Genomic DNA, 19,088 nt, shown 5'->3' on the forward strand with positions numbered 1-19,088 from the left:
TCACAAAACTTAGTTTCTTAAAAAAGAAAGCCAAACATACTTTGTTCTCTCCAACAGAATACTTCAGCGTTGTCCATGCCATTTTCCCTGGAATTCAATCCCACCACCATTGCCATTGCCATCTCTTAAACCCATCTCCATCCTTCTTCTTGATCATTTTACGATCAAAACATCATCAAATGATTACATCCTACAATTGATTAATGGGGTCAAATCCCCACACAATAATTTCTTGTTCATCATATCCCAATTTTAGGTATCCATTTCATCATCTATTCGTATGCATGTGATTTCAATGCTTCATGCAATCATTCATGCATCCATTTCTTCGTGATTTCGTGCATCGTCCTTTGAGTTTTGCGGAATGATCAAATGGTTGAGTGTTAATATTCCTTTTGTTTGCTTTAAATTTGACTTGAATTCCGAATAATTAACCGATAAACATTTATTGATACAGGGAAGAGTGATCAATATTTGCAATTAATATTACATGTACTGGGGTTGTTTTGGTGCAAAATGGCCTCAAGTCATGCAACACCTGATTGTGCACCTCTTATGAAGGCTACATCCCATGGGGTATTCCAAGGAGACAGTCCTCTTCATTATGCACTTCCTCTTGTTATTTTACAAATGTGCCTTGTGCTCGTACTCACCCGAGTCCTCGCTTACCTTTTGAAGCCATTAAGGCAGCCTCGAGTGGTTGCAGAAATCGTAGTAAGTTGCTTTTCCCTTCTTCTAAAACAAGTAATTACACAATTTTGCTAGTTGGGTTGTCCCAAATCTTGTTAGGTATTACGTGTACGCGGCTGACCCGAAAGGAGTCGGATAGGGCTAAGGAAATCAATACAATACAACGGCTCGGGCCTTAAGAACTTAACGGTATTTCTAATTGATTTCTAAAACGAACAATAATATGAGAAGTAATAAACGCAGCGGAATAAAGGACAACTAACACTAATCTGAACTGAAATAAATAACCCAAAATAAACGAAACCTGTGACAACAAATAATACTAATCGGACCTGTTTAGTGATTGACGAGACACGGGTTTACAACTAGCGGCTATTGCTTCTTCAGATTAATAATAACAATTCTTGAATGTGGCAGTGGCTTTGACTTCTCACGGCCACATATATATATATTGCAAAACACAACTAATAATTGCAATATATAAGAATGTTGATTTATGGCCAGTAGGTCTTCCTCGAACAACACACTTTCAATCACAAAGCAATAATGATAATAATAATATAAAGCAGTAAATATGTAAATATGAACACGGGATTTACGTGGTTCGGTCACGGTGTGTAACCTACGTCCACGGGCAACGAACAAGGTCTCTTCTTTTATTGAGGTGCTCGAGAAATTATAAGATACAACATTGTTTATATAGGGAGGCTAACTAGGTTTTATTTCTTTCTCCATAAGTTACAAGAAATAATATAAAACGGGCCACTAAAGTTGAGTGGGTGGCCAACCCATTCAACCCTTCTAGTCTTCAACTGCCCAAACCAAGACGGGCCGGGGCTACACCCGTATTAAACCCAACAATCTCTCACTTGGAGCCTCGGAACGTCTTCACTTGCTCCACCTGTAAACACACCAGTACCTGTAATCTTTTGTCTTCAATATATACCATGTCTTCTACCTGTTCGTCGCCACCTCCTCAACACTATTCCTGGAGACCAACTGAAGCTACACATAGCTTCAGTTTGTCCAAGGTCACAACCTTGGTAAAACATATCCGCCGGATTCCTGTCTCCCCTAATGTTGTTCAACCGAATAGTCCCATCACTGACTAAACCCCGAATGAAATGATAACGCATATGAATGTGCTTTGTTTTACCATGATACACAAGATTCTTGGCTAATTTCACAGCACTTTAATTATCGCAGTACAATGGATAATCTGTTTGTTCCCTGCCTAACTCGTCTAAGAAAGTCCTCAACCAAACAAGCTCTTTACTCGCTTTAGCAGCTGCCATATACTCAGCTTCTGTGGTTGAGAGTGCCACACTCTTTTGCAGTCTAGACTTCCAACAGATTGCAGTATCCCCCATAGTGAACACATATCCCGTAGTACTCTTATAAGTCTCCTTACATCCGTCGAAGTTAGCATCTGAAAACCCTTTAAGAATTGCATTATTGCCTTTAAAGCATAAGGCCATATTTGAAGTTCCCTTTAGGTACCTAAGCAGCTACTTCACTGCTTCCCAATGTGCTTTCCCTGGATTTGACATGAACCTGCTAATAACTCCCACTGCGTGAGCGATATCAGGTCTCGTGCATACCATTGCATACATAAGACTACCCACTACAGATGCATAAGGAATCTTTGCCATCTCTGCCTTTTCTCCATCAGTACTAGGAGACTGATCCTTAGAAAGTTTAATATGACTACCCATAGGTGTACTTCGAGTAGCGGTTTTCTCATCGCTCATGTTGAACTTCTCTAAAATCTTCCATATGTATTTCTCCTGAGATAAAGTTAGAGAACTGTCCTTCTTGTTTCTGGTGATGCTCATGCCAAGAATTTGCTTGGCTGGACCTAAATCTTTCATTTCAAATTCTTCAGACATCTGTCGCTTCAACTTATTAATCTCTGACATGTCTGAACCGGCAATCAACATATCATCTACATATAATAGTAGAATGATATAAGAACTGGCGAATTTCTTGAGATAACAGCAGTGGTCCATCTCACATCTTTTGTATCCATTCCTGCCCATAAAATCATCAAACTTGATATACCACTGCCTGGGCGCCTGGTTCAACCCATAAAGACTCTTCTTTAACTTGCACACCATGTTTTCTTTACCAACTATTTGAAACCCCTCTGGTTGTGCCATGTAGATATCCTCCTCAAGGTCACCATGCAGAAAAGCTGTCTTCACATCCAACTGCTCCAGATGTAAGTTTTCTGCAGCCACAATACTAAGCACCAGTCTGATTGTAGTCAATTTTACCACAGGGGAAAATATCTCATTATAATCAACCCCATGCTTTTGTTGGAACCCTTTCACTACCAATCGTGCTTTGTATCTCTTTGTATCATCACTTTCATCCTTGATCCTGAATACCCATCGGTTCTGAAGAGCTTTCTTCCCGGCTGGAAGCTTTGTAAGAACCCAAGTCTCGTTCTTGTTAAGTGAATCCATCTCTTCTCTCATTGCTTTCTCCCACTGAGACGAGCCTTTCAAGCTCATTACTTCAGAGTAACACTGTGGTTCACCATTCTCTGTCAGTAGAAGGTAATTAACAGAAGGAGAATATCTCTTAGGAGGTCTAATGATTCTAGAAGACCTCCTAACCTCTAGCTGAGGTGTAACCATTTCTTGTTCTAGTAGAGACTGTTCAGTATTAGGCTCTGAACTCCCACTGTCAGAGAAATCCTCAAATTCATCTGCATTTTCTTCCAAAACCTCTTCTGATGTTTCTGAGCTCTGACTATCAACCTTCTCACTTGAATCTTCAAACTCTACATGTTCTTTATCAACTTCTTGTGTGAATGACTTTCTATCTTTGTAAAGTCTTGCTTCATTAAAAACCGGATCACGAGCCCGACATACCTTTCTGGCCTCCGAATCCCAAAGCCTATAGCCCATCTTTGCGTCTCCATAGCCTATAAAAGTACACTTCTTCTCCTTAGGGTCAAGCTTGTCCCTCTCCGTATCTTTTATCCCAATTTAAGCATCACAACCAAACACTTTAAGATGTTTGAATTTAACCTCTTTTCCACTCCATACTTCCTTTGTAAGTCTGAATCCAAGAGGAACTGACGGTCCTCTATTTATAAGATATGCAGCAGTGTTGACTGCATCTGCCCAGAAGGTCTTTGGAAGCCCTGCATTTAACCTCATTGCCCTAGCTCTTTCATTCAGTGTCCTATTAATTCTTTCGGCTACTCCATTCTGCTGTGGCGTACCGGGAACGGTATTAATCATCTTTATACCCCTCTCAGCACAGTAATTAACGAATTCCTTGCTGATGTACTCCCCACCATTGTCAAACTTTAAACACTTCACTTTCAGATTCGTTTCCATCTCCACGGCTGCCCTCCATTTCTTGAAAATCTCAAATACCTCGAACTTGTTTTTGAGAAAATAGACCCATAGCTTCCGTGTAGCGTCATCAATGAAAGTAACGTAGTAGTTGGAGCCTCCTAATGATGATACTGGTGTTGGTCCATACACATCAGTATGAACAAGCTCAAGCTTCTTTGCTTTAAGTGTTTTTCCTGATTTTATGAAGGTGACCCGTTTCTTCTTGCCAAGCACACAAGGTTCACAGAACCCTGTATCAAGTTCCACCTTTTTCAAATCAGGGAATTTTCCTTTCTCTTCCAGTATCTTCAAACCTTTCTCACTCATGTGGCCGAGTCGTTGATGCCACAAACATGATGGACTCGGTCCACTAGCCACTGAATTCACCTCTCCTGCTGAGATTTCTGCCATGTACAACATACCCTTTTTCTTCCCACGAGCAATTACCAAGTTACCTTTTATGACCTTCCATTGCCCTCCTCTGAAAGTAACACTATAACCTTCAACATCAAGCTGCCCAATAGAAATCAGCATCTTCCTTAACCCAGGAATTATTCTGACATCTTTCAGAGTCCATTTAGTTCCTAAAGGAGTCTTCAAGTCGATATCCCCCATCCCGGTAATATCTAGAGCCTCATTATTCGCCAAATGGACTTTACCAAAGTTCCCTGTTCTAACATTCATTAGGCTCTTTGTGCTAAACGTGGCATGGAAAGACGCGCCAGAGTCCATGATCCAAGACTCAACTGTGTTCTCAACACAACCGACTAGGCTGAAACTTCATTTGTAGCTGCATTTACTTCCGAAGTAGATTTTACTTCCTTTTTCTGTTGAGGTGCTGGAGGGTTGGTACATTGACTTCTGAAATGCCCATTCTCCTGGCAATTCCAGCTAGTAATATCTTTTCTTGGTCTAGACTTGCTTCTTTTCCTAGATTTTGATCTACCCCTGTTTCCTCCTCTGTTCTTGCTTTTCCCTCTACCTTCAGCACTTAGCAAAGTGCTTGATGATTCTCCATTATTCCTCCTGCTAGAATCTTCATTCAAAATCAGGTCACGAACTTTGTTGAAAGTCAAAGCATCCGAACCAACTGAACTGGTGACTGCAGTGATTGTTCCTGACCAGCTGTCAGGTAATGAAGACAAAAGTAGGCAAGCTTGCAATTCATCATCAATCTTGATCTTCACCGATGATAAACGTCTCAGGTGAGAATTGAAGGTGTATATGTGTTCGGTAACAGAACCTCCCTCTTTCATGCGTGTGTTTACCAACTCCCGGATTAGGAACACCTTATTTGCAGATGATGGCTTCTCATACATGTTTGACAACGCCTCCATGATTCCACGCGCTGTGGTTTCGTCTAAGATGTTGTACGCCACGTTCATAGACAAGGCAAGCCTAATTGTTGACTTCGCCTTCTTGTCAATAGCTTTCCACTCATCTGTAATCTTTTCTGGCGGTTCCTCCAAAGCCACATCTAGATCTTTCTGTATTAGCAAATCCGTGATTTGCATCTTCCACCATCCAAAGTTTTGTCCATCGAACTTCGCATTTTACCCTCATCAGCCATAATACCGGAGATCAAAGAGTGAGAGCCAACACTGGCTCTGATACCACTTGTTAGGTATTACGTGTACATGGCTGACCCGGAAGGAGTCGGATAGGGCTAAGGAAATCAATACAATACAACGACTCGGGTCTTAAGAACTTAACAGTATTTCTAATTGATTTCTAAAACGAACAATAATATGAGAAGTAATAAACGCAGCGGAATAAAGGACAACTAACACTAATCTGAACTGAAATAAATAACCCAAAATAAACGAAACCTGTGGCAGCAAATAATACTAATCGGACCTGTTTAGTGATTGACGAGACACGGGTTTTACAACTAGCGGCTATTGCTTCTTCAGATTAATAATAACAATTCTTGAATGTGGCATTGGCTTTGACTTCTCACGGCCACATATATATATTGCAAAACACAACTAATAATTGCAATATATAAGAATGTTGATTTATGGCCAGTAGGTCTTCCTCGAACAACACTCTTTCAATCACAAAGCAATAATGATAATAATAATATAAAGCAGTAAATATGAACACGGGATTTACGTGGTTCGGTCACGGTGTGTAACCTACGTCCACGGGCAACGGACATGGTCTCTTCTTTTATTGAGGTGCTCGAGAAATTACAAGATACAACATTGTTTATATAGGGAGGCTAACTAGGGTTTATTTCTTTCTCCATAAGTTACAAGAAATAATATAAAACGGGCCACTAAAGTTGAGTGGGTGGCACACCCATTCAACTCTTCTAGTCTTCAACTGCCCAACCCAAGACGGGCCGGGGCTACACCCGTATTAAACCCAACAAGTCTCTCAGTTAATTTGTTAAATTTTTAATTTAATATATAACTAGTTTGCCAACAAACCAATTTACATGGTTTTATGTGTTATAAAAGGCTAGAAATTCATGTCTATGAGCAAAATGGTGAAACTTCAAAATCGAGTGGAAATCAAGTGTAAGTCTATGATAATTACGCAAGTGAGATTAAAGTTCAAAGTGTCACTGATTAAATCATTAAATGGAAGTTGATAATATCACATTGTTATTTTTTTAGTATAAATAATAAGTCATAGTATGGATTATTAAAACTTAATGTCTGACAGGGTGGAGTTTTACTGGGGCCATCCGCTCTAGGCCGAAACAAAGCATATCTTCATACCGTTTTTCCTCCAAGGAGCATTACGGTATTAGACACGCTAGCAAACATCGGGCTTCTGTTTTTCCTTTTCCTAGTTGGGCTGGAGCTTGACTTGAACTCTCTTCGTCGGACTGGTAAGAAAGCACTATGCATAGCCATGGCTGGAATTAGCCTCCCATTCATCTTAGGCATTGGCGTTTCCTTTATCCTTATTGGGACAATCTCGGGAGGCGTGGACGAAGGCCCGTTTATAGTTTTCATGGGCGTTGCGATGTCCATTACAGCTTTCCCAGTACTTGCGCGTATCTTAGCCGAACTCAAGCTCTTGACCACAGATGTCGGGAAAATGGCTATGTCAGCAGCCGCGGTAAACGACGTAGTGGCTTGGATTCTACTCGCGCTTGCTGTTGCTTTGTCAGGCACGGGCCGTTCTCCACTTGTTGCACTATGGGTGTTTTTGTGTGCCTCAGGTTTCGTTATCATGTGCTCGTTCTTGGTCCCGCGTGTGTTCAAATGGATGTCCCAACGGTGTCCTAACGGTGAGCCTGTCGACGAGTTGTACGTTTGTATGACTCTAGGCGGGGTTTTGGCTGCGAGTTTTGTGACCGATACCATTGGGATACATGCACTTTTTGGGGCATTTGTTGTTGGGGTTTTGATTCCAAAAGAAGGTGCTTTTGCTGGGGCATTAGTGGAAAAAGTTGAGGATCTCGTGTCTGGTTTATTTCTACCGCTTTATTTTGTATCGAGTGGTTTAAAGACGAATGTGGCCTCGATCAAGGGGGCTCGGTCTTGGGGGCTGTTATTTTTAGTCATTTTTACAGCTTGTTTTGGGAAGATTGCTGGCTCGGTTGGGGTTTGTCTCGTGTGTAAAATTCCGTTTATGGAAGCTCTCGCTATCGGGCTTTTGATGAACACCAAGGGGTTAGTGGAAATCATTGTGCTAAACATTGGGAAAGACCGAGGGGTATGTCACTCTTAGACAATTGGTAGTGCACATTGTTTTCATTTAAAAAACATGCCTAACACATCCGAAATGTCGATATAGAGATGCTTGAGATCGGGCTAAAAGGCCCGGTTCTGGGGCTAAATCCCGACGGTGGAACTGGTTTGAGTTTTTAATTTTTGTACTATTTTTAAAAATTGATGTTAAGCCATACAATTTACATAGATCTTCATAAAATATACGGAGGTTAAACCTTAAAACAACTTGTATGATCCAAAATTTATTCTGAATAGTAAACTAAAGTTTTATACAAAATTACAAACAAGAAAAGATAGCCATTTGAGCCTACAAGCGGCTTTTTGTAAAATATGAATAACAACGGCCAGTTTGTTGTTAGGTCTGGTTCGGGCTTCTATAGACTTTGGGTTTGAGAATATGGGCTTTTTCAGACTTTGTTTGGGCCGGGCTTAGGGCTGGTATCAGGATCGGTCCACTTTGTACACCTCTATGTTGATATTTATCAAATTTATCTTGGAACTTTTAATTATTTTTGTGACACTTTTTTTAATATCACCTTTTTTTGTTACTTACTTTATCTAGGTTGATTATTTGGTGAAATTTCAGGTTCTGAACGATGAAACATTTGCTATATTGGTTTTAATGGCGTTATTGACAACATTTATCACAACTCCTCTAGTAGTCGCGGTATATAAGCCCGCTAAAACGCCATCAAACTCCGAATACAAACACCGAGCTCTTGACCGGAGAGGTTCTTCCACGAGCGCATTCCGTATGTTGGTTTGTTTCCACAATGTAAGAAACATACCAACAATGATCAATCTAATTGAGGTGTTACGTGGGACCGGGAAACGGGAAGTGCTACTCGTTCACGCAATGCACCTCATGGAGCTGTCCGAGAGGTCCTCGGCTATACTCATGGTTCACAAAGCGAGGAAAAACGGGCTCCCCTTTTGGAAGAAGGATACACATTCGGGTTCAGACCAGATCGTGGTGGCGTTTGAGGCTTTTCAGCAGTTGAGTAGGGTCACCATCTGGCCAACGACTGCCATATCGGCTGTGTCGAGTATGCATGAAGATATTTGTAGTGGCGCGGAGAGTAACCGAGCTGCCATGATCATACTCCCGTTTCATAAGCACCTTAGACTCGATGGTCAACTCGAAACCACTCGAGCTGAGTACAGGTAATGGTTATTAAGTATTATTGTTCTCTATACATAGAGGCCAGTGTATATGATTATGTGTCAAATAGTGTTACACTGGCCTCTATGTATAGAGAATAATATTACACTTAAACGTTTAGTATGATAATTATATAACTAATCTAATAAATGATCTATGATTTTAGACACGTGAACCGAAAGGTCTTGGAGTATGCTCCATGTTCGGTCGGGATCTTAGTAGACCGCGGTTTTGGTGGGACCTCTCATATCGCGGCGAGCAACGTCAACTCACTTGTAACGGTCTTATTCTTCGGCGGCCATGATGACCATGAGGCATTAGCCTATGGAGCCCGAATGGCCGAGCATCCGGGAATCAACCTTATTGTAGCCCGGTTCCTTCTCAACACGAGCCGAGCTTCCACCCCAGGATCTGTCACCATCGACATCAAAGAATCCACCACCACCGAAACTCAGTCAGCCGACAACGATATAATCAACGAATTTAAAAAAAGGTTCGAGACGAAATCGAATACTGTTAAGTATGAAGAGAGAGCAGTGTCGGATGCGTCCGAAACAGCGGATAGTATTCGAGAATACGGGCGGAGCAACCTGTTTCTGGTGGGGAGAATGCCAGAAGGTGAGGTGGTGGAGTTTCTGAAGAAGAATAGCGAGTGCCCGGAGATGGGGCCGGTTGGGAACTTGTTGATTTCGCCTAGTTTCACGACCGCGGCGTCTGTGTTGGTGGTGCAGAAGTACCATGCACCATTGTCATTGCATTCATTGGCTTCTTTGAAGGAAGATGAAACAACTGATTGGGTGGATACTGGATAGTTGATAACTAAGGGTTAATTCCAATGAATTTTATACCATCAGTTTGATGTTCAAATCATATATAGGATTTCTTTATGTGTAAATTGGAAAAAGATAATGATCATCATTCATCAATGTACGTATCAAAATGTTATAAAATGTACGTAGAAGACATATATATAAAAGTGAAAAGTGTAACTAACGGGGTTTTTGAACTCTATTATACTTGGTTTTATAGGCATGTTGATTTCAAGTTCGTACGTTTTAAATTTATTAGATGTGATGCTTTGTTTAATTCGTAGTTAAACATCTTGTTTGGCATAGTGTGGGTTATAAGTTAAAACATATTGGATGGATGTGATGCTTTCTTTAATTCATAGTTAAACATCTTGATGTAACTACGTAAGATGGGAGTTACAAGTTACATCATGTATGTTTGGCAAATAGCTTTTAGGTACAAGTTTTTTAAAAAATGTTAATAAAAAGTCTTGTTTGGTTTGAGTATCTTGAAGCTTTTAAATTATGACAAAAAACTTGCACCTAAAAGCTTCAACTAGTAGCGTTTTGAAAAAAAACTATAAGCTTTTAGTATTTAGAATTTTACAATTTTAGTACTTGAACTTTCTTCACATTTTATTAATTTATATAATAGTTATACATTTAACCCTTATTTAAAACCAACTACCCCAAAGTCTTTTTAAGAGGCTATAACTTTTTCATACGTTAATATATTTTTTTTAAAATTGTATCATAAAAACGAGCATTTATTCTCTTTAATTTGAGTATGGTATTTGTATATTTCTCTAACTTTAATAAATTAACATATTATGTTATTACTGGTTAGGATCGGCAATAAGTCGAGTTAGGCAAGCTCGGGTCATGTGTAAGACAAAATTAGGGTTAGAACGAGTCGACGCAAAAAGGGCTAAGTTAGTTCGATTCGTGTTGGTACGATTTTGAGTAAAAAAGGGTCAGGTCAGAATAGGTTTCGGATCAGATTAGTGCACCGCGCAGGCACCCAACTAGTTTTATTAGCTACTCTACCAAACATGTAAATATTTCTAAAAGGCTACAGTTAATAGCTACCGGCTATCAGCTTTCAACCACTAGCTCGTAGCATCCAACTACAGCTAGCAGCTTCCAGTTACAGCTACCGGCTAGTTTTGCCAAACATACCCTTCTTCGGAGTAGTTTAGAGTGGTATGTGAAAAAATTATATTGTATGGAGTTGTGTACCACAGGTGAACTGTTAGTGTTTGTTAAGTGTTGTACTACGAGTAAAGGTTCACAAGTAAAAATTTCAGGGGGGGGGGTCTTCGTGCTTGTTGAAAGTTAGTAATTTGTTGGCTTCAGCTGGCGAGTAAGATATATCATGGGCTTCAATTATGTATCCTTTTCTTTTATTCTTTTCGTATTCAATAAAATTGTGTTGGCACTAATAGTGGACCTAAAAAGTTTTCTCATAAGGTCGGAAATTTTTTACATTGATACCTTCGTTTTTGGTTCAGTCGTTCGAGTCTGGTCAAATCGGAATATAATTTTCTTTGGGCCGGTTCATTCGTTCCGATCGGGTCATATTAATATATATATATATATATATATATATATATATATATATAATTTCTAATCGTATAAATGTATATCTTAAATATATATAAACGAAACCTTTAAAAGCTCTCTGGTTGCTCTCTACTTCTTCTCAAACTACCAGATTGTTATATATGTAAATGAAGGTTTCACGTGAATTTGACTATAATTCATGGGTATGGGTCTCATCAAACCTAGATAGCCTTTAAACGGGCTATAACATCTTATAAATTAAAAATTAATCACACGAAATATTTGATATGAAATCCTATAAATATGGATACTAAAATTAATATTCGATTTAAAAAAAAGATATTATTTATAATTAAGAAACAATTTTAAAATAAAAAAAGAATAAGCGGGTCATGGTTTCACCAAAATCAAATATCTTTTAAACCGAGTTATAAGATTTCATTTATTTGTAAATCCCTTTTATCATCAAACCGTATGTATATTATTCAGTTCCTTATAATAAATAATATGGAAATTCAAAAAAATATATAAATATTAGAAACGAATAATGTAAAACAACTCACGTAATACGGGTGATAATACACACACACACACACACTAGAATATACTAGATGGGGTGCCCGCACGATGTAGCGGGAAATAAAAATCTTAGTAATCATGTAACAATTACGGATGTTCATGGTTTGTTTGAAACCTTGAGAATATTTAAACCAATCACCACTTTTGATTAACTAGTTTCTGAATGTTCAAACCATAGCAAACAGTTTGGTTTACGGTTTATACCAAAGATAGGCCATATGAATCTGGATCGGGCTGTAAACTTATTATTGAAGCTCAATGCGTGAAACCAAATCATTAGTAATAATTCAGTTTAAATTTTTGACGGTTCAGTTTTGGTTTTCAATGACAAAAAATCAAACCAACGGTTTGGCTCACGGTTTAACTTAGAACCGTTAAAAACGAATTGTGAGCGCCCATAGGTAACATGTTAGTTTTTTAATTGAAAAAACTATAGCAATACTATACCCAAATCGAAGACAATAAAATGCTCATTTTTATGATGCATTTTAAAAAATATATATATTAACATATGAAAAGGTTACGACGGTTGGAAAATCATTCGTGGATGAAGATGAGATTGTAACTATTTTTAAAATTTGTAACAATTTTAAAATTTACAAAATTTGAGTAAAGTTTAGGGGTAATATTGTAACTATTTCTATGCTTATTTTCTAATGGACAAGTTTGTTCATATCTTACATGCTATAGAAGGTGTACCATGTGCTTTAGAAGTTGTAAATTACTAAACATGTATGTGTCTTCATTTGTCCATGTCTCATGCATTATATATAGTATAGATATATATTTCTTGTTGACATACAACCAATGACTGACTGTTGAACTCTCGGCTAGACATTTATACCCAGTGGCGGATCCAAAAATTTTTTCTTATGGGTACACCTTTTTTCGGTGTTCAGATTTCACACAATCAAATGTTAAATTTTTCGGGCTGGTCAGACATTGTTGTAGAATATTATATACTACGATACCATAATAAACCAATATGTTAATTTAAAAAACATGCAAGGTCATTAAAAATGAAAAAAAAAACACAATAATGAGTTGTGAATGTGTGATGTGTGAATATGTCTGAAAATCATCAGAAGCAAAAACGTTCTTTTTTAAGCTATTAAAAATCCCAGCAATATACACAATGATGGTTTACCAAAAAGAAAAAAAAGTTACCAAAATGGGATTTAAAAAGACTTGGACCTTTCAAGTAAAACCCAAACTAATAACATAGTGTTGGTTTCCCAAAAAGAAAAAAAAAATGTAATAAAAATGGGTGTTTGCAACACTTGAACTTGAGACATTACAAAACAAAATATTGGAATGGTTTTAAAGGAGTTTATCACTACACCATCTTAAACTTTTTAATATGGGTTCACTTTTAAAAATCTTATAGGTTCATTAATACTTTTTAGATATCATTTTATCGTAAACTTTAAAAAATCAGTGGGTTCCCGTGAACCCGGGGAACCCGTACTAAATCTGCCCATGTTTATACCGATCAATATCTGTTTTGAGGTTTTTGCATGGAAGTAAGTTATAAAAAATACATATAAATATTTTAGAAAAGATGATAAGTAAAATTAAATAAAATAGTAGAGAACCAAAAGAATTTATATGGTTTAATACTAAATTGAATAGAATAATAACTAAATAAACTATAGTTGAGGATTTCGTTTTTTTACACGTTTACAGAAGATGGATTTTCAAATAAAGCCTCCATGGCTTCTTTAAACATTTTTTCCAAGTCCAAAGAAGCTAGCTTTGTAAAGTGGTCAAAGTAAACTGTAACCCCCCCCCCCCCCCTTCAATTTTAATTAAAATCAATTAGGGCACCTATTGTCTTTCACTTTCATCTTTATATGTTAAATAACACCAGAAATCATAACTGCACAAGTCGGAGAAACAATTTTCGGTCATTCTATATTCTTTCTTCTACTTTTCTTTCATCATCCACCAGACTTTAAAATTCCATATGGGCGGTGTCAAAATTTCACATGGGTCGATCATAATTTTAACACTATAATATTTATATTTTTTTCACAGGGGTTGGCCGCCCTCTGTTCGGTAGGAGTAGGTCCTCCTCTGGCCCTAATTCAATTTGGGGTTTCATTTGCAATTGATCTAGTTTATAATATGTGTTGAGTTTGCGTTCTTAGGTGTGAATCAATATAATTTCGGCTAATTCGTTAACAAATTGTCGAAGGACAATGGTAGGGAGGCGGTGGTGGTGTCGGGATGATGGGTCCATTGAACTATTATTCAATCTTCTTAGTAGCCGTTGTGTGAGGCGGAAGTTGGGTCAAGCAGTTTCCGGTTCTTTATTCTTGGGGAAGTCAAATTATTATTTTTTTAGAACTTTCTTGTATTTAAACTTCATATATTTAGACGATTACATTCTTTAAATTTGTTGTCCTATCCTGACCAAACTGTTAGCCTAGAATAAATGAAGTTTGTTAGTTTTATCTTTTTAGTTTGGTTGTATCTCAAGTCTACTTAAAGGCTTTGTTCCGTATTGACTAAAATAATATTATTTCGAAATAAAAGTTTGGAAATTTGGATTCTTATTAAAAGGGTGAGTTTTGGATTCGGGTAGGGAATATCCATATCACCACAACCCCAACAGCAGGCTTTGTTTTGCAGCCCCATTGGTAGTAACGGAGTTATGATATTAGTTTCTTTGTTTTGTATCTAATATATAATTTCTAGACTAGGTTACAATGATATACTATCATAAGCTTGAATCCGAATCACTTTTTTTCTTTAATCACATTTGGAACTAGCTCCAATATCCGAGTGAACCTTTCTAAAATTAGATGTCAATCATTCATACTTATTTTGACTCTCGAGGCCTGACTCACCTAGAAACATCATCATTCATCAAACATTATTAGGGAGGAAACCCACCATTATGGAGAAAACCCCCCATTGAGTCCGGTTTCAAACCTAAGATCAAAAAGATCTCAAACGTTAACCATTCATTACGCGATACCATTAGACCAAGAAGCCAATTGCATCCGAAATCACTTAACATGCTTTTACGAAGATTTGGTTTCCAATGCAATATCAACAACAACAAGCATACACATTAAGAAATCATGTCAATAACAAAGCGATTTGCAGGGTCTGGGTAGGGTCAGATGTAGGCAAACCGTACCCCTATCCCAAAAAATAAAGAGATTGCTTCCGAAGAGACCCCCAACTTCAAAACCACATGTATGAAACCGAAAAATGAAATACAATTCAACACTAGATATTTAGGCAGCGGCAAAAGGTTTGATAAATACAATAGGTCCCATGTAATATTGAAAATAATAATAACAATAGTCATAAATAATAAGTAGATTAAGTATAGTGATAATGGTAATTAATAAGAAAATATAGAATAATAATTTAGAATTTAAGTATTACCATAATATATCATTTGACCCTAAAATAATGTAAGGAAAAGCCCTAATGTGCATTTCTAACCAAGAACTCTAAATTCATACTAAAAGTCCTTAAACCTTAATCCTACATTTTTAAGAATTACAATGTAACATCAATGATCTACATAAAATTGTAGGCTTTGGGGGCGTTTGAGTAAGTTTTTAAAACTTGTTTATTTTTTTGTTGAAAAACAAAATGTTTTTAACAAAACTCCTCTATGAATACACAAGAGCATAAAGTAAAATAATATATTCTGATTGTCGCCCATGAATACAAGTCAGGTTACACGAAACCACGTATGTGCTTATTTTTCTGCATTTTGTTTGTTTCATTTCATATATATACGGATTCATTATTGTTTGGAATTAAGTTACTTTTAATTCAAAATAACTAAGTGGTGATTATATAATATAAAATAATAGTATGGAAATTTGGATTCATATGGAAACGGTTGGTGAGTTTTGGATTTGGTAAGGGAATATCCAATGCCCAAACAACCCCAACGGTAGGCTTTGTTTTTCACCACAAGTGGTAGTACACGAATTTAGATATTAGTTTATTTGGGCTCCTATATCATAAGATTCAATTATCATTATATAACACTGCATAGTATATTATATTATACCAAGACATTCGTGTGTTAGTTTGCAAATACAATGTTTCGTCCATAATGCTACACTCCTTATCCATAATTGATCACTCGATAGAACTAGACTAGATATGTACCGCCTATAGGCTACATTGAGAAACTCATAAACCGAGTGTTATGGGCAATAAAGTTCACTTCACCTCAGCCATAAGGGCACCACACATCATTACGTTTAGGAGGAAGAGGGTGTCAAATGGGGGAGGCATAAGGGCATTTGCAGGCGAGAGAAAGAGAGACGGGTATATATGTTTCTCCAACCAATCACATTTATTCATTTATTTGTTTATATTTAAAAGAACATCAAATAATAAATTGTATTTTCAATTAACTATTACATGGTGACTACTGAATGCTTCACATGCATATGTGACAATGACGTGATAGTTAGCGAATGCCTTTTATATCACCCGGCGAAAAGTGGATATCGGTTGATCAGTTGTGTTTTTTTGCTTAATTTTTTTGGATTTGTTTAAAATCATAGCATTAAGTATATTTAAACAAAAAAAAAACTCTTGTTAACACCAAAGAATGTATAAATAAACTTTTATATATTATATAAATTTCGTAGTTTTTATTCGGCTGCTAAGTACACATCTTACTATCTTAGAGTTGTGTAAGATGCCCTTTCTGTTATAATTGTCTTTTTGTTTGAATTTTTTATTGTAATATATGTGTGGTGTTTTCCAAAGAGTACCTTTTTATTTCAAGTTGCATTTTGCAACTATATATACCGGACAAAGAATCTCAATTTATAGAACACAAATCATAACTAGAGATGGCTCGTATAATTTATGAGTACATTGTTTTTATTCTCTTTTCCCTCCTGATCATGCATTCTTTTTCCGTAATTGCTCACTCGAAAAAACTAGACGCGAAGAAACCATGCAAGAGATTTGTGCTATACTACCATGACATCCTCTTCAATGGCACCAACGCTGCCAATGCCACATCAGCAGCAGTCTCGAAGCCTACGAAGCTTGGGAACTTCAACCATGGGATGCTTGTGGTATTTGATGATCCCATTACGAAAGACAACCACCTCTTATCTCCCCCGGTGGCTCGAGCACAAGGATTTTACTTCTATGATATGAAGACCACTTATAATGCTTGGTTTTCTTACACCTTGATTTTCAATTCCACTGACCATAAAGGAACAATTAACATTATGGGTGCGGACATGATGAGTGAGGAGACTAGGGATCTTTCGGTTGTTGGTGGCACAGGAGATTTCTTTATGACACGAGGGATTGCTACTTTTCGTACTGATGTTGTGCAAGGTGATTACTATTTTCGACTTGAAATGGACATCAAGTTGTATGAATGTTATTGAATAAGGCTGTGCGGGTGTGGAGTCATAAGGCTTAAGAGATGTAGTATGTTACTATCAACGTTGTTAAATGTCTAGTGAGTAATGGAGTATAATGTCTGTATCAATGTTGCTAAATGTCAAGTGATCGATGTAAATCTGTAATATGTGTCTTTGTTTTCACTATACCTTTCTAATTAATAATTACAAAAAGAGTTTAATTAAAAAGGTTTTCTATTTGGAAAAATGACAAAATATCCAATTGCCCAAACAATCTCATAATCTTGTTCACTGAAATCAGCACTTCAAAATTCCATTAAAAAGAAAGAAAAAACCAGCAACCCGCCTATCTTAAAAATCATAATCACTGGATTTTAAACTAACCACAGATGAAAGACAATGTGTCGATATCTAGTCGGGTCGCCTTGATATTTTTGAACAAACCCTTAGATCGCCCGGATCTCTAACCGAAATGTTCCTGCGTGTTGGGCCTAGTTTTGTGGTTTGAGTTTGTTTATACTTAGTTGGGCTTGGGATTTTGGGTGCATATGTAAACCGAGAACACATTTGTGTTCTCGGTGGGCTTGGTGTTATTTGGGCCGACCTTTGGTTGGTTTTCCTATATATAGAGGTGTGATGTATATGGTTATGGCTGTTCATTCTCATTATTATCAAATATTGTAAGTGCTTAAGCACCCGACGTATTCAATATATATACGTGTGTTTTGAAGCAATTCCGTGTTACTTTTACTGTTCTTATTCGTGTTCTTGAATCACCGAGTGTTGGTATTCCGCACCAATACTCGTCTGGTTGGTATCATATTGTAGTGATTCAGATTCGGGACTTACAATTGGTATCAGAGCCTTTGACGAATTCAGGCTCGTTATTGTGATATCAACGGATTCAAGATCGTACTGTCTTTGGTAGTGTAGGAGTATTTCCGGCGAGGCAGTGTTTGGAGAAGAAAGATCAGTCTATTTTTGGATAAGAATTTGGTTGATTAGAAAATCAATTCGAATCCCACATTAGTTGGAAAGTTGTTATTCAGTTGAGATTTACTTAGTGATCTCGGCCTGCATAGTTCTCGGCAAGGTTGTGTTCTGGATCAATTAGTGATTTCGGTCAACTGATTTGGTCAACCTACACAGTTCTCGGTCCACATAGTTCTCGGCAAGGTTGTGTTCTCGGCAAATTAAGTGATTTCGGTCCAACTGAACATATACAGTTGGGTAGTTCTCGGTCTTAGGGGTTTTCGGTCATAAGTTTGATCAACCAGAGATTTCGGTCAAATTTTTGGTCAGCTTTGTGTTCTCGGTAAATCTTAGTTCTCGGCCCAAAGTCACTGTTCTCAGCCCAGTCTGTGTTTGGGCTTCTCTTATTGGACTAACATTTCAATTGGACCTAAAATAAATCAATAACCATTTTGAAATGGCCCAGTTAACCAATGGTAGCAACTCAACTAACTCGTCTCTTCACCAAGAACTTGATTCAATCATGGGTACTGCTACACGCGTACCTCGTTTGTTATCCCACGAGGGCTTCAGTGAGTGGAAATTCCGTTTCGAACATTATGCCAAAATGAAAGATTCAAAGATTTGGAGAAGTATTGTGAGGGGACCTCAAAGGATTACTTATCAAAGGGCTGGTTCAACTGAGGTTCTTGTGAAACCGGTTGCTCAATACGACGATGATGACTTTGCAAAAGTTGAAGAAGATGAGAAAGCTTTATCAACTCTAACTATGGCACTTTCACCCGAGATCGCTCTCCAGTTTAGAGAGCTCAAATCAGCAAAGGATTTGTGGGATGCACTGATAGAAGTTTATGAGGGTAATGAGGATATGAAGAGAAGTCGCCAGGATTTGTTGCGACAGAAGTTTAGTATGT

At 37.5% G+C, this 19,088-nt stretch overlaps 1 protein-coding gene and 1 pseudogene across 1 annotated transcript; both read left to right on the plus strand.

The window, feature by feature from the left end:
- The first annotated feature begins 291 nt into the window (after nt 1-291).
- On the plus strand, nt 292-9,709 carry LOC143537676 (cation/H(+) antiporter 18-like). Its single transcript, XM_077031393.1, has 4 exons — nt 292-714; nt 6,717-7,718; nt 8,322-8,899; nt 9,064-9,709. Exons 1-4 carry the CDS (start codon nt 517-519, stop codon nt 9,707-9,709), a joined length of 2,424 nt encoding a protein of 807 aa, XP_076887508.1. The 5' UTR covers nt 292-516.
- Nucleotides 9,710-16,584: 6,875 nt separating this feature from the next.
- Nucleotides 16,585-17,338, plus strand: LOC143537649 (dirigent protein 6 pseudogene; annotated as a pseudogene).
- The last annotated feature ends 1,750 nt before the right edge of the window (nt 17,339-19,088 follow it).

The sequence above is a fragment of the Bidens hawaiensis genome, unplaced genomic scaffold (assembly GCF_021521415.1).
Source record: "Bidens hawaiensis isolate Kalapana, Puna unplaced genomic scaffold, B.hawaiensis_p1.1 tig00011271_1, whole genome shotgun sequence".
NCBI classification, from domain to species: domain Eukaryota; kingdom Viridiplantae; phylum Streptophyta; class Magnoliopsida; order Asterales; family Asteraceae; genus Bidens; species Bidens hawaiensis.